The 17244-nt window shown below is 27.6% G+C and overlaps 1 protein-coding gene across 6 annotated transcripts in view; it reads left to right on the top strand.

Moving 5' to 3' along the window:
* Nucleotides 1–8461: 8461 nt before the first annotated feature.
* Nucleotides 8462–17244, top strand: part of LOC101239175 (testis-specific serine/threonine-protein kinase 5) — a 38117-nt gene continuing 29334 nt past the window's right edge. For 3 of the 6 annotated variants that reach the window (XM_065807709.1, XM_065807708.1, XM_065807707.1), the window contains exon 1: nt 8467–8771. In XM_065807709.1, the coding sequence (XP_065663781.1) occupies nt 8589–8771 (183 nt within the window). In that variant the 5' untranslated portion in view covers nt 8467–8588. Of the gene's footprint in view, nt 8772–15948; nt 16084–17244 lie in introns of those variants that run through there. The other 3 variants (XM_065807703.1, XM_065807705.1, XM_065807706.1) reach the window with 3 other exon arrangements.

Raw genomic sequence — 17244 nt, 5'->3', positions numbered from 1 at the left:
TATAATCTACAACACAGTTAGCCAAATGAGATCCATATTCTGGGTGAGTCCTATCTCTCTTGTACCGCTGTCATTGAGGCTTAAAGTTTGAATGCAGAGCTTCGATGGCCTGCTCACTGTAAAGTCCAAGAGCTTGATTGCTGATAGAGATGAACTAAGACACATGGAAGAATACAGTGTGGGCCTTTGGAGTGATTGAGATTGGCAGTGGCGGATCAAGGGGGCTAGGGGGGCTATAGCCCCGGGCCCCACAATTTTAGGGGCCCCGATTCAAAGTAAATAATTTTTTATTAACTCTGGAAATTAAATCTTTTATTAACTTAAAAGAGCCAAAGTTAAAATTACTAAATTGTCTGAAAACAAAAGCACAAAAATAAAATAGCTGTCAACAAAAACGCTGCATTATATATTTTTTCCAGTCTTTGACAACGATGGAGCGCAACTACTTCTACAAAAAAAAAATTACTAGATTGGTAGGAGCGCCTTATAGCAATAATTGAATGTAAAATTTGTACAAACTGCTACAAAAACAATTCCCTTCGGAAAATTATTAATGTCTTGAATAATTATATTGTTATTGAAAATGCATTAACGATTGCAATTCAACAATTCTTTTGAACTTGCGCACAAAAGAGTTCTTGTGTGAATGGATTTAATAGCTGAAGCGCTAAATTCGTGAAAGCGAAAAAAATAACAGTTTAACACTTTTCAGGTTATACAGTTATAATTAAAATGCTAAGAAAATATGAAAGTGGAGCTTGTAAAAGAAGATTGAAGAAAGAGAGAGAGAGAGGAAATGGTAGCTAAACTTCCGAAAATGAAATTTTTTTTTTCATCAAACCAAACTATTATGCAATTTCCACAAACTGTAGGTAATAATAAAAACATTGAAAGAAAAGATGAAAACAATAACACGGAAAATGAGGAAGCCTGCCAAGGTCCTTCAAATGAAATTCAAGAAGTTGAAAGTGTTGAATCTACAATGCATAACAATGAAAGTGTTGAATCTACAATGCATAACAATGAGCTTGACTCAGGTACTCAAATTTTAATCTTTAATGACACCTCTAACATCTGCTAAACAAACAATTTACTTTTTAGGCAGTTAATATTTTTATTCTATAAATTTTCACTTATTTTTTTTTTATTAGGCTTATTTTTCATGATTTGTTTTCCTAGATACCATTCTACGCGAATAACCTGTTTTATGGCCATTACAATTAAAGAAAAATGAACGTATGAAGTATTTAAACAAGGGGTATGCTTTTTTTCAAAATAAAGACTCTAATTTCAAATATTCGAAGCGGATGTTCAAAAACCAGTACAGATATTATTCGGTTAAATATTTTCAAAAAGTGATGAATAATGGCGAAAAGTGTGACCGAAAATAGTTAATGTTTTCTGAATCCACTGGATGTGTATTTTGTTATGTTTGCAAGTTGTTTTCAACCGATTACGACAACGTATTTGTCAAAAGTGGCTTTTTCAATTGGAAAAAAGCTAAACAAACTACTTTCGGCCACGAAAACAGCAAGGAACATATTTAATGTATGATTAAGTGGATAGAATTCATAAAACAAAATACTCATGTCGATGAATATATGGTAAGCCAGATTAAAAGGGAATTTAATTATTGGTCTGCAATCTTAAATAGAATAGTTGCGGTTATTCGTTTTTTAGCCGGAAGAGGTTTAGCATCATTTTAGTTTAGCTCCATCATCCATCATCAGTTTAGCTCCATTGATAACAAAAGGTCTACTAAAATGTCGAAGAAAAAACAGAAACTTGAAATGAAACGAAATGAAAATTTTCTTAAAAAAATCGAAATTAAATATAAAAAAAACAAACGATTAAAGTATTTTTGAGAAAATCAAAAAAAAAACTAAAAAAAAAAAATGTAAAGATAATTCATAACAAATATGGAATACAATTAAAGAAGTAATTGGTCAAAATAAATATAAAAATGACGTTTTGTCAAAAATAACTTTTAATTGACGGTCATTTAATTTGTAATAAAGTGATAATAGCTGAAAAATTGAATAGCTTTTTAACAACTGACAATCCAACAACTTTTTATAAAAAAATGAAAAAATCAAAGCTAGATATAATTGAATTGCGATCTGTCTTATTAAGTCTTATTAAATATTAGAATCTTTACTTTTTTTACTATACATTAATGATTTATCTTCATCATTGAACTTGTTAAATTTTATTTTACTTGCAGATGACTCTAATCTTTTTAATTCTCATAAAAATTTTGAAACACTTTTTAAAGTAGTCAATGAAGAACTAAGTAAAATAAATGAATGGTTTATATGCAACAAACTATCTTTAAATGTTCAAAAAACAAAATTTTCCTTTTTCCACAAACCAAGCAAATCACAAAAAATACCTCTTATTTTATCTCCAAATTAATAGTAATTAAACTGACATTAAAAGGCAAACTTCCGTTGATTTTTTAGCTGTGAATTTTGATGAAAATCATGGAAACAACATATAAATTCCATTGAAACAAAAGTCTCAAAGAATATTGGCATGATCTATAGTTAATACTTTATATTCTTAGAAAAAGTTTTGTAAAAAGCATATAACACGGTGCTCGACGATAAGACAAAAATAATGTCTACTTCTTGCTCCGGTCATTAATTTTATTTGTCGATTTTTGTAGTTTGTCAACGGCAAAATATAATGTTAAAAAAAAAAAAGTTTTATTAAATCTTGGGAAAGTCACAATTTGCATTGAGTATGCAAATTTACTCTCTAGAGCGAAGAGGGAAGGGGGATCATTTCCGTTACCTGAAAAAATTTTTGCATTATGTTTATCACATAGCTATGCTAAACTAGATTTGGCTTAAAAGAATTTATTTTTAAAGGCTTATATATGTTTCCAGAAAGCTCCTAAATTGTGGAAGTGAAACAATTTTTATGTGTGATCAACATTTTAATAGTAATACAAAATTTATTAATATAATTATATAACATATATTATATATATATATATATATATATATATATATATATATATATATATATATATATATATATACATATATATATATATATATATATATATATATATATATATATATATATATATATATATATATATATATATATATAACATTATTTATATATATGTAAATCATTAAAATTAATAAGATAAAAACAAATACAATTTAAGCAATGAAAAGTTTAAATCGGCGATCATTTTTTAAAAGTAATTTTGGAAAATAAGGCTTTTTATTTCGTGGAGCTTCTTTTTGGAACAAAATAGTTTTAAAACATTTTGAACTTTTTGTGAATGGAGTTACCTCTCTTTCAAGAATAAAGAAATCGTTTTGATGATTATTTTTAAAATTTTTAACATTTGATAGTTTTTTTGCATTATTCTATGTATTCATGTATATTATGAATGCATAGGAATTTTGTGAGAATCGGAATTTACGAGTAGTTCTCGATGACCTGATTGGTTTTCTGCAACTCTCCGCGTTCTTTTTTTTTTTTTTTTTCTTTCGGTAATTACTTGCTTTTGTAAATATTATTTGTTTTATCTTTTACTTATCTCATCGTGTAACAGTTTCTTATTTTAACTATTTTATTGTAAAACGATTTACTGACTATGTGTTAAAAATTGGAAAAAAAATCTCGGGGTTACCTCTCAACTTTGATTTGGAAACCAATGTTTTGATTTTTTCTTCAAAAGAAACTACTTAGCTTTTGATTTTTGATTTTTGCTTTTAACGGTTTTTTATTAATTCCTTAAATTTTAATGTACAAACTTATTTAAAAGAATGTTTATAGTCTCTAGTCTACCTTTGCAGTATTAAATAAATTATTGCAAGATTACAACATACCCTTTTGGTAAACTGCAATTTGAATTTCACCCGGTGTCCCAGTCTCCACCTATTCTAAAAAATACACAAATATTTACAAACAGACGATTAATTTTGAAGATCAGTAGTTTGAAATTGTCAGAAAACTTTTAATTTAATAATTTTAAAAAAGATTTTTTAAATCTTATCTATTATATCAATTATTTAAAAAGACAATTATGTAGCTATTATTATTGTTTATGAGATGTTATTTTTCATTACTTATGCAGATTATTTATAATGATAAAAATATAGTAATTGTAGATTAAAGTGCCAACCATTTACGACAATCACTATAGTGTTGAAATAAAGCGCTGAGGAAGTTTGCAAACTTTTTGTGTTTTATTTAGAGTATAATTTCTGTTATGTTACTAGTTGTGTTAAATACTTGGAAAAGTCTAATGTAATTCAACTCTAAGCCAACATAGTTAATCTCTTTCTAGGGTTTTCTAATTTTTTTATAATTCTATACGTTAGGCTAGATTAAAATTCATCGACAGATTTTGAACTTTATTCTCTGCCGATTTAGAGTTTTAATCTTGTTTAAAATTTTAAACAAGATTATGTGACTATGTAATAATAGTTATTTCAAAACATAGCTCTACAAGTCCATAATATTTTAAACGCCGATAAAAAGTTTCAATAAAATTTGAAGTTTCACTTAAAAATATAAAGAGAACTTTAAAAACAGGAGAGTAGTTTTTTTTATACTCGCTTTTCACTATTTTATTTAAATAAAAAAGTATAGAAAACCTGTCATCTTTTGAAATTATTACTAATTTACCGCAGATTATCAAGTAAAATGCCACACTCATTATATAGATTATCACAGATTTGCTGAAAATAAAGAAAAAATACACGATGAGACAAATCCATACTTTACCACGCAACTATTTTATTGAGATATAATACTTCATTAATATATTTATAAAAAAAATATTCAAGTCAAAGCGTATTAATGTTTTATTTCATTCATTATTACGTTTCAATATTAATAAGAGGAACCTAAAATTAAAGATATGTTGCACATTTTATTTGCCAAACACGCATATTTCATTTACAAAATGAAATAAAAAAAGAAAAACGAGCGCAATTTATAATCTACAACATAAAATGTTTTTGAAACGCAATATACAATAAACAAGTAAAAAAAAAAAATTATGTAAAAAAGTAAAACTCTTCATTAAATCAAAATTTTCTTTTATAAAAATCATATGTGCAAAAAGCATATGTGATTTTTCCCATGAATGGAATTACATTTCATTCACAAAAAAACTGAAAGAAATAATTTTATCTTTTGAAGACTTATCTTTATATTTTTAACATTTTATGAAAATATGAAACTTATTATATAATGTAATATACAATAATATCGGATTCACTATTTATGTGTTTATGAAATAAGTACTATTTTATACAAACTGCGAATTTTTATATAAGAATCAATTATAATTTCTTTACAAATTCATTTATTTATTCTTACGAAATTTATGTTTTTCGCAAACTATTTCTTTGACATTTTCGTTTTATTCTTTAATTAATGTTATTTTAATGCAATTAATATTCACGAGTGGTTCTCGATGATAAGACCTAAAGGTCTTCTGCGAGTCTCCGCGTTCTATTTATTATGTTTTTTTATTTTTATACTTGTATATTTTATTATATTTGTTATTGTATAACGATTTTTTAATTGTTACAGTATAACGATTTTTTTAATCTTAAGGTGGAAAACCCCTGAAAATATTTTTTTGAGTAAATATCGAAATTTTATAAATTTAACTTCATATACATAAAGTAAATAACAAAATTAACTGAAAAAAACAAAATATTTTTTTTTTGGGTAAAATGGTAGCTGTAGCAGGTGCCAAAAACACCAAAATATTGAAAGACCCCGGCCAACGTATCTAAAGATGTACACAATTTTAACAAAATCTTTTTTCCATACTTGTTCTAACAAGGTAGTTTTGTGATATGAGCGAAGCAGATTTTTCATAATAATTTTTAATAGGCTTATATATTGGACCAAAGTACATGTAAAAAATTTGACCAAATTTTATGAATTTGTTGACCTATTTAAAGATTGGATTCAATTTTCAAAAAAATCTGTCACGTTTAAATCACGGAAGACAATCAAACAAATTCATACTTAAAATTTTAACTTAACACCACTTTTAGTTATTTAGATAAGCTGGCCGGCGTCTTAAAAACTCTTCATCTGAAAAAAACAGCTTTTAAAAATGCTAGCATAAAAAATTTCAAAATAGTGTAAATAAATATGCAAATCTATATATAATAAAAAAAGTTAAAACTTAAAATGCACCAGTTTGATATGGGTTTTGCTCTTTTTCAATAAATTTGTCATATCGACTCTTTTTTTTACCACGAATTACTTGACTGCGTTTCTTTGCTCGTTCTGTGTTTTTATATATGGCTAAGTATAATCGCTTTTGATTAATTTTTCTATATCCTTCTAACAAATACTTTCCAGGTCTTAAATTCATTTTTTCTAAAACTAAAACACTAGCTTGTTGACCAATGTTAAAATGGGCAACTGCATCAAAAGTGCCAAATTGAAGATGTGTAAGTGAGACATAATGGCCTTTTGGTATACGCTCCCATATTGTCATGTTAAAAGATTCATTGTTATTTTAGGTAAGGCCATGCAGACATTTTTTTAAAAGAATATCCCTACTTAATTCATCATAAATTGGCTTAAGTTTCCAAACAATAGATATTGGTAAGCCAGGACCAGATCTATATGTTGAGGTATGGTTTGCTTTGTCACGATTATACCGACACCAACTATCTGAACTATCTGGACAGTGAGGAAAATGTAAATTTTCATTTTTTGATGAAGCAACAAGATAAAGTGTAGCTCTTACAGCAGATTTCATAGCATTTAAATTATTTTTGTTTTGGCGAATTGCAATGCCATAATAATTTTGGAGACGATCGATAGTTGTATCGGTCAATTTTCCACGACCACCAATGCCTTTTTCTTTTTTTTTAAATTACGTATATATATATATATATATATATATATATATATATATATATATATATATATATATATATATATATATATATATATGTATAGTGTATACATATATATCACATCAGGTGGGTGTTTATATACACACAGACAAACATATATATGCATATAAGTATATAATATATATGCATATATGCAAACCTAAAAAAACAAACAAATTGTATACTTAACTTGTTCATAGCTTCAACATCTATTACTTTGCCTGTTTCCATCAAAATAACAGAAACAACGCCATTGTTTGAAGAATATCCTCGTCGCTGCCAAGTGCCATCACATGATACTGCAACATTAACAACATTGGGCACATGGTCGGGAGTAGAATTTAAAACAAGATTACTCTTCAAGTCTTTTAATTCTTGAGCAGCATCCATCATAGTGTCTTCAGCTACTGATTTTACTGCATTAGTTAGTTTTATAACAATTTTATTATAATTATTAGCAGTCATTGGTTTAGGCATGTCCATTAATGAGACAAATCTTGAGAATCCAGAATAGCCTTGACCACATGATTTCATAGCATATACAGCCCTGGTATTAACATTAAAACTTTTTTGTATATTCAATGTTGAGGTGTAAAATTCTCTTGAATAATCACATACACAGCAGTTAACATAAAGACAAGACGTTAGATCTTTTCTCTTGTTTTCATTTTCAGAGAGAAACAACTTAGATGACATACATACTGGACATATAAGGGTAGAAATTACAGAATTTAGTATTTCTAAATCTATAAAACAGTATCCAGTAACTATATTACTAGATAACTTTGGTCTTGATGACGAATTTTTTTTTATTTTTTTAGCAGAAGCACATATTTCATTAGAATTAATAAAGTTAAAATCAACTGGTTTCTCCATATTTATATTTACATCTGCAACACTTGTAGTAACATTTATGTTCATATCTACAATATTTGATTCCATATTTACATCCATATCAACATTATTTACAACTAACTTTTTTTTTACATTAAAAATTTTTTTCCTTTTATTATTTTTAGTTCTTTGTTTAACTCTGCATGCCTTCGTCATTGTAGAAGATTTATGATATATTTATGAGCTTTCCAGTAACTGTTTTTATACTAAAGTTGTTTTGAACAATAGAAAATACAATTCACTTGATAAGATATATTCTTCATATAAAAAATTGGATTTTGGACTATTTTTTAGTTAAGGTAGAAAATAGTGCCGTTGCTATTGCGGTTGTTAAGAAAGCTTAAAATACTAGGGTTCAATAAAATCTATTTTAATAAAGATCTATAGCGAATTTTCAAAAATGGTTTTCAGATTGTGAACCTCTAATAAATTTTGCACAAAACAAGAAAATAAAGTTTTTTTTCAAAAATTTCATATTTCTGAGGGGTTTTCCACCTTAACTATCTTATTGTATAAATTTATTTAATAATTAGGAAAAGAACATAAAGTTCAAAACAAAAAAAAAAAGTGTCACTGATTACTCCCAAAACGCCTCATTATGATTGATCGTCAACGTTAACTTAAGCACTTTTACAAAACGTAAGCATTTTATTAATTGTGACGTAAGAAAATTAATTTGACGTGAGTGTAAACATTAAAAAAAAAAACGTATTAAAAATTTTAAATGGCTTTTCAAAAACTGATAAAAAGCTTTTGACCAATACTCGTACACTTTTTGCTAAGTTACTAATGAGTCAAAAATTGTTTAAATCAACCGAAGAGTTTGACTGTGAACGAAGAGGATTTAACTTAACAAAAATATGCCTTGGTACTGGCGCCTACGCTAAAGTTAAGCTAGCCTACGTATCAAAAGAGAAACTTGAAAATAATAAGAGATTAGCAGAAGAGTTAAAAGACAATGGAACTAATAAGGTAATTTTCACTCTTAAAACAAAACCTTTTGTTTTGCTTTAAAGGTGCTAGTCCGTTTTTTCAACGTAAACGGGAATGGAAAAATAATAACGCAAATATGCGGAGATTAAGTTTCAATTTTTTCACGATTGCTTATGTGATCATTTTTACCTTTCCTTTCTCTGGACAAGTGGAAAGTCACTTAAAGCGATAAGATAACTTAGATTAAGATAAGAGGTTAGAACAATTCCGTTGTCGTATGACTTTAGTTTATTAGTTACATAAAACAAATGTTTTTCGTATTTTTTCTTAAATATAAGGGTAAGTTTTTATTTTCTGTTATTTGGGTTTCGCTTTTTCTTAAATATAGTCAGGTTTTTTTTTTGCAGAGCTTTGTTGGAAAACGCACGTGATCATAGTTCCAATTTTTGAATGCTATCCCCGTCTTTTTGATAGGTAAATGGATAGCTACCAAAAATCAATGCAAATAAAAGTTTTAAAAATTAACACTCTTGTCCGTATTATTTAATTTGTTCATAAGTATCTTTACAAAGTCCGAAACTAATAAAGAGGCCACCTGCAAAACACGATAAGTCCGAGTAAATTGACTTTTAGAAAACAACGAAAAACTGAATTACTTAAAGGTGAGTCTTCAACACCACTGATAAAAATTTTACCGGTCAGTTTTAAATTAAAATGATTAAATTTTCCCCAATTAAAAATATTATTTTAAAAGAAAAAGAAAAATAAATAAACTTTTTTTAAAGGAGGCTACTTTCTAAAAAACCTTATGTCTTATCAAAGAATACTGTAACATCACATGGAAATATGTCGGCTGCACCAACCTAGCTAAAGCCCTGCCTTGTAATCAATTAATTAATATTTTTATTATACATTTATCAAAATGTGAGTCGCGAAACTGTAATTCCGTGGCTTTAACAGCAAAGTAAAATACAAATAAAATTTGTAATAGAATAATAATAACAATAATAAACTATACTAATATTAGTTTTTTTCTTTTTTAGAGTTTTTCTTATATTAGATTTTAGGAGCATTTCACGATCGAGCCATTCAAGTTTAAGAGTCTTTCTTATATTCGTTTAGTTTATTTTCAAAAAATATTGATATTATCCACATCAACAACTTCATTAATTAGGCTAATCACTATCCTGTTTGTAAAGATTTCTTGCTTTTGATAAACGAATATTTTGTTTGTGTAACCGTTGATTATGACCTCTTATTTTCGGATATAAATTGTTAATTGGTGTGTATCTCCAATTTACTTGATGATCTGAATATCATTTTGATATTTGATGAATTTTTTTTTTATAGTATCTTACTATGTCCCTTATTTCTCTTCGCTTTCCTAAAGTTGTAAACCTGAGTTCTTTTAGTCGCTGTTTATTGCAGATACCCTTTAATGACACTTTTTTTTTTTTTTTTTTTTTTGTTATTCACCTCCTCAAGGCCGAGAAGGCCACTACAGATGAGGAGGCTACTTAATAGTGGTTATAACCCTCTCTCAACTCTATAACTCCGAAACACAAACCTTGGTGAACAAGGCCGCTGCGCGGAGAAACAAGTTTAGCGCGGTACTACCAGGGACGTGGTGGGGATCGAACTCGGAACCTCTCGCTTTTAAAGCGAGCGCTTTACCACTACACCACTACCACATAATTTTTGTTGCTCTTTGTTGCACTTTTTCTATTTTACTAATGTCTTTTTCATAATAAGGATTCCAAATAGGTGAAGCATATTTCAAATGGGGACGAACTAACGAACAATAGAGCAGTTTCATAAATTTTTATCTTTGTATTAAAAAAATGTCTTATTTGAATAATTATTCCAATTGCTTTCCCTTCAATCATATTTACACAGCATTTCGATTTTAAATTGTTAGATATTAGGACACCTAAATCTTGTTCCAAAGATGTTTTTAACATAGCACATTGTTTGTTAGTGTACTCATATAATCGTTATTAGGGTGTGTCGTACTTTTTGAAAATTGAATTTTGCTTTGTAAACTAAAAAAAGGTGAAGTTTATCATTAAAAGTTCAAAACTAGTAATTAAACTTTAATAATCCGTGGATGAAAAATGGTCTAAGAAAACCATCCAGAAAAAAAACTAAGGTTGTATGAAAACTTTTTAAAAAATAAAACTTATAACAATGAAATTAAGTACAAAAAGTATAAAAATTGTTTTGAAAGAATAAAAAAGCAAATTGAAAAAAATTATTATTCTAACCTCTTAGAACATTCAATTGGAAATAGTAAAAAGACATGGGAAGTAATTAAAGAAATTACAGGGAAAAAACAATTACAAAAAAACACCATCATTCCAAATAGATTAAAGCTAACCTTGAACAAACAAATATTTGATAAGAAAGAAATAGCTGAAAACTTCAACAAGTTTTTTATAAATATAGGAAAAAAAATAGCTGCAGATATAATTCCTGGAAATAAAATATTCCAATCCTATTTAAAAAACACACACTATGTAATGGATGAGTCGGAACTGTCTCGAAAATGAACTTCAGGCATCTTTTAATGCGCTTAAAGTAAATAAAAGTGCCGTTTTTGATGATATTAATGTTAATGTTCTAAAGCTGTTTTTGATGTTATTAAATTACCTCTTTTGTTTATCTTCAATCTTTCATTAACAACTGGTATTTTTCCTTGTCAATTAAAAATAGCAAGAGTAGTCTCTGTATACAAAAATGGCGACGATTCTATACCATTTAACTACAGACCTATATCTATCCTTTCTTGTTTTTCAAAGTTGCTTTAGCGTATTATGTATAACAGACTGTATAGTTATCTTGAAAAACATAATATCTTATACAGCAAACAGTTTGGTTTTCAAAAAGGGCATTTAACACACCATGCACTAACTAGCCAGTCAAATTCTGGATGAGTTTGCTAAAAAAAGTTATACTGTCGGGTTGTTCATTGACTTATCAAAAGCCTTTGACACTGTTGATCATAAAATTCTCTTGTACAAACTAGAAATATATGGAGTAATAAATAGCAACTTAAAATGGCTGCAAAGTTACCTTAAAAATAGAAATATCTTATGATTCAACGCGTACAAAGTTAGAAACAATAAGCCGCGGAGTTCCTTAAGGCTCTATTATTGGACCCTTACTATTTCTGGTTTACGTAAATAATATTTAACTATCTTCAGACATGCTAAATTTGTTCTTTTTGCTGATGACACTAATCTTTTTTATACCCATTCCAATATAAAAACAATTTTCTTAGTAAAAAACAGTTTTCTTAGTACAGTAAATCGTGAGCTGGAAAGGCTAAATGACTGATTTAAATCAAACAAACTCTCTTTGAATATCAGTAAAACTAAGTACATTTTATTTCATCATCAATCTAAATCCGATGACTTGCCTCTGCAACTCCCTCAGCTAATAATAAATAGCAATATAGTAAACAGAGTTTCATCACTTAAAGTTTTAGGAATAATATTTGATGAACATCTTAGTTGGAAAAAATTCATATTACGCTAGTTGAAAACAAAATTTCTAAAACTATAGGCATTATGCATAAAACAAAACACCTACTAAGTAAAAAATGTTTAATAGATTTATATTACTCTTTTATCCATAGCTACATAAGCTATTGTAATATTACTTGGGCAAGTACTTGCTGTTCAGCATTAAAAAATGTATATATTAAGCAAAAACAACCCAGTAGAATTATATGTAATGTACATAAATACGCCCACTCCAAGCCGTTACTCCGGGAAATAAAAGCTCTTAATGTCTATGAGTTAAACGTGTTCCAAAACTTGTTATTCATGTTTAAATATCAAAATGACATGCTTCCAAAATTCTTTAATAACCGATTTCTAAAAATAAATCATAAATACTTGGTGCTCTATCCATAATTTTAATTTACCCAAGTCAACTCTTAAAACATCTGATTACTCAATTTCATATAGAGGGCCTCGTCTGTGGAACATAGGTCTTAATGAAAATATGAAAAGTATAACTTCAATAAATTGTTTTAAAAATATAGTTAAACAGCATTCACTTGAATTAACAGACACAAACATATTTTTGTATTTTTAAACGAAAAAAAAAAAAATCTAGTAATATTTCTTACTGTATGTATTTATTTAATTTTTGCAATTTGTCGTATTCTTGTTGTAACTATGTCTTAACTTGTTTTATATAATGAGTATTTGTAAATTTATATAATGAGAACTTTGTAAAACTTTTTTACGCTTACTATAGGGGCTTGATGACAAGACTTCTGTCTTCTACTTGCTCTTGTCGTTATTAATTTTTTTTTTTAATTTCAATTTTATTGATAAAAACTGTACAACAAGATCGTTGTAAAATGTTAATAAATGACAAAATAAATGTTTCTAATATAAAAACAAAAACAAAAGAAATTTTAGCTATCAGGGAATCAGTGTCATTGTTTTACCAAAAGCCCAGGATGAAGAGGAGGGGGGAGGGGGGAGGGAAGGAAGACGTGAGGGAAACTGGAAAACTTGTAACTTTTTTATTTGTAGAATTTTTACAATAAAGGTTATTTCTTAAACATTGTCAAGCCAATAAGTTTATGTTTGGATAGATTACGCGACAATAATTTCTGTAATAACCCTTAATCTAATAACCTTAACCTTTAATCCAACCAACTCTCCTATCTTCTATGTAAACATTTTCACATGCCTGGGTGACTTTTTTTACACATATTTTGACAGCTTGAATGTGGTAACACCATTTTGGTACAACAATTGCACAGTGGGCCAAGATCGACATAAATTGGACAAAAAATCATAACTACTTAATTTTTAAAGTTGTCAAATTGAAATTTTTATCAGTGACTCTCGTCATCATATAGATCTTTTTTAAAAAAATTTGTTTTTTTTGCAGATTCAGGCAACCTAAACACCCTAATAGAAAAGAGTGCATATGGCGTTAGGGATTTTAGACCTAACTTTTGGTTGTTTTTAGAAACAGTTTTTTCCACATTCGAGGCATTAATTAATTAAAATGTTTGTTTTTATAAACAAAAAAAACATTTATTAATTAGATATTTTATTAGCAATCAGATTAAAAATATACAAAACTTAAAATTAAAAAAAAGATACTATAATAGTTTAATACAATTTTTGTAAAGTTCAAGGTCTTTAATACATCTCGAACTCCCTCTTAGAGAGCTAATAATTGGATCTGAGCTACACAATAATCTTCGTATAACATTATCACTGAATATTTTCTCGTATGGTGTTCTTTATAATTTTTAACGTCTTTATTTCGAAAATTCCTCAGAAAGAAGACCTACTGGCACTGGTTTATCTCTTACAACTTGAGAATTATGAATTTTATGTTCAATTTGAGGCATTCGGAACTATGGGTACAAAAACACGTAGAGCTCTGCTTGGGTATATTTTCTAAGTTCATCAGCGTTAATTTGATGTTTGCACAATAAAACACTAAGAATTACGTAGAAACGTTTCATAAGATTTTTATCTAAGCCAAGTATTTTAGTGCCGTGTTTCCATCATTTGTTGTACCTGAACCGCTGCTTTTTGGTACATCTACAATCAAACCTAAGTGATCTTTCATCTTTTGTTTAACAATAATCTTTTTTTTTTAAGACAATTTCTTTATCATCCTCTCCCCTAACTTGCTACTTCCTTAATTCAATTTTATAAACTCTATAAACGCAGCATTCAAAGCACCTAATTCATGTAATGTGCTTAATCCAAGCTCAGTGGAAAATCTATTAGAGATTATAAAAAAAGTAACATTTAGATTGTTCATTTTCAAAGAGATCAGTCCACAAATACTAGATACTTGAAAAGAATTACTTAAAAGCGAAACTATAGTAGCCACTTTTCCACCAATCATTGTGCATTCTAACTTATGTTTGATTATAAAGGAATTAAAGAGCGTTGGTTTCAAACTACTGTCCTTGAAGAAAATACATATTTTTTGTAACAATCTCAGCACTTTCTTTTACATATTGAAATTGTACTGGAAGGCAGTAAAGTGTAGAGGATGGTTTTTCATTAGTCCATAGTGATTTACTAAGTCGGCAGTCCAAAACCAAAGCTCTTGCTTCCTCTCCGGCATACATTGTTGCTGAATTAACTGCACCATCTTTCTCTGATTTTAATATTTGCTTCACAACTTTAAATGTAAAACTGTAAATCTGAAGAGTGAGATGAATACAATTCACTAAGAAAATTTATCACCCGTAGTATTTTGGAGATTTTTTTCTAATAAATAAGATAAATTAAAAATTACTATAGTATAGATGATAATGTACCTTAGCATCGCTGAACCTTATTTCCTCTTTTAGTTTCAAAATAAGCGAGTAAAATAGTTTCCCTTTTTTTGACAGCAATTTTTTTTTCTGCTCACCTCTTCTTTGTTTTTTCAGAAGCTTGGGTGAATGTTATGGAATTTGCTCCTGGTGGTCTTCCATAGACAACTAATATAAATTGAAATACTAGGTGATTGTATTTAGTATAAACACTTGCTAAAACATAATTAAATAGTAAAACACGATCACGAGTCCATTCCTTTTATTTTTTATGAAATATCATACCTTAATTGTGAGAAGAAGTAGGAAAAGCCAAGCCCGAGTTTTGGCCCTTGTCTAGTTTATCTGTTTCAAAACGTACATTGTTTGTTTATAGTTTTTTTTCTAACCAGATTTTGTAATGCAACTCAAATCTATTCTTGTATCTGTTTACTTTATTCTATTTTTTGTTAAATTGTTTAAAAGATAGTTTGAAGTTTGTGTCAGAGATTCTTGTAACTTTAAAAGCATCAGTGTCGGTAAATAATTTGTTAAAGTTGTTATCCAAAGCATTAAACAATTTCTGAGTAACTTCTTTATTTTTCATAATGATTGGTAGAAGAAATAATGATTGGTAGAAGAAAATGTCAATTTAAAAATACAATTATAATCTTCGAATGTTTTTAAACAGTATTCGTATTTTAGATAATTAAAAACATAATCGATAATTAACTGAAATAAGTTTAAGTTTAATAATAAAAAACCTCACTTAATAAAGTGGAACAGCATTGAATTTTATTGTCTCTTGTAGTTTCCGTAATTGCATTTAATTATTTAGAGTTCATACTTAATGTTGTTAAGTATGAACTCTAAATAATTGTGCTTTGAGCAATTGAAAATGACAAACGAATTGTTTGTTTAAAACCTGCTAAACTTTAATTTGCGCAACTTTGCGCAAGATATTTTTAATGGGAAACCTTCTACAATATTAAGACGCTGTAAAAAAGTTATTCCCATAGTGGGGAAACGTAAGCGAAAAAAGATCTTGAGCTTTTTATGGTAAGTTTTTATTATATTTTGTAATACTTTAACTGTCATATTTAAAGTTAAAAAAAAAGTTACAAAATTCAAGAATATTTTTATTTGTTAAGTTTTCTAAAATTATGCATGTAATATTGAGACTATAAAATTATAGTTAATTTAAAGAAAACTGCGCTTACTAGGTGAAATTCAATTTTATGAGTATTTAATCTTTTCTTTAAAAAAAAAACAACTTTTTTTAAATGGACGAGCTTGAAATCTTTCTTAGGACTTCTAAAACAAAAGGAAAATATTTAAACGACAGATTTTTTTTATTGTGGGGTATTTACTTTTAAAATTTTGTAAAAAAAACAAAAGGTTTCTATAAATATTCATTTTCGGGATTTATGCTTATCTCTGACCCACTGTGCATTGGTTTAAAAAAGTACTCTTTGATAATTGTAGTTGTCATGCAACAAGTGAATGGTGGTTCAAAAGCTTCATTCCAATCAATAAGATCTTTAAGAAAAATTGCTTTAGTATTGATATCTGGTGTCCTTCTTGGTCTAACAGATAGGTCTCCTAGTTGTACATTTTCATCACCTTCTCCTCTTATTTCAAGAATTTTATTTTTACAGAAACTTCTCTCTTCTTTGTTAAATAAAATCTAAGTTCTTATTAAAAAAATCATTTTTATTATTTTTTTCAAATATAAACTAAATTTTATTTTGAAAAAAATATTTTTTTCATGAAACGTAAAATATTTGTTTATTTTTTTATGATTTTACATTTGATTTTTGGTCATTTTATCAATTGTTAATAAATTTTTTCTTATTTAATTTGTGAACTCTTTTTAATAATGTTTTTAAACAATAGAGTTTTTTTTTTGTTATTTATCAGTTACTTTTTTTGTTATTTATCAGTTACTTTTTTTGTTATTTATCAGCTCACCAATTTCAATTTTAGTAAAAAAAGGGTTAATTTCAAGATTGGTTGTTTCGTCAAGTAAGCTTCCAATAATTCCACTCCGTTTTTTACCACTTTTAGATCCTCCATCTAACAATTTAATCAGATGTTTTAATGGTAACTCATTGGTGTATAGAGCACAGACAATCTAATTTAACTCTCGCCCTAAATTTAGTTCTATTAAGTGCATTACTCCTGTATCCCAACCAGTATTTACATTAGCAGAGCCTCCAC

This window comes from Hydra vulgaris, chromosome 10, assembly GCF_038396675.1.
Source record: "Hydra vulgaris chromosome 10, alternate assembly HydraT2T_AEP".
Lineage (NCBI taxonomy): Eukaryota > Metazoa > Cnidaria > Hydrozoa > Anthoathecata > Hydridae > Hydra > Hydra vulgaris.
This window is presented reverse-complemented; position numbering and strand designations above follow the sequence as displayed.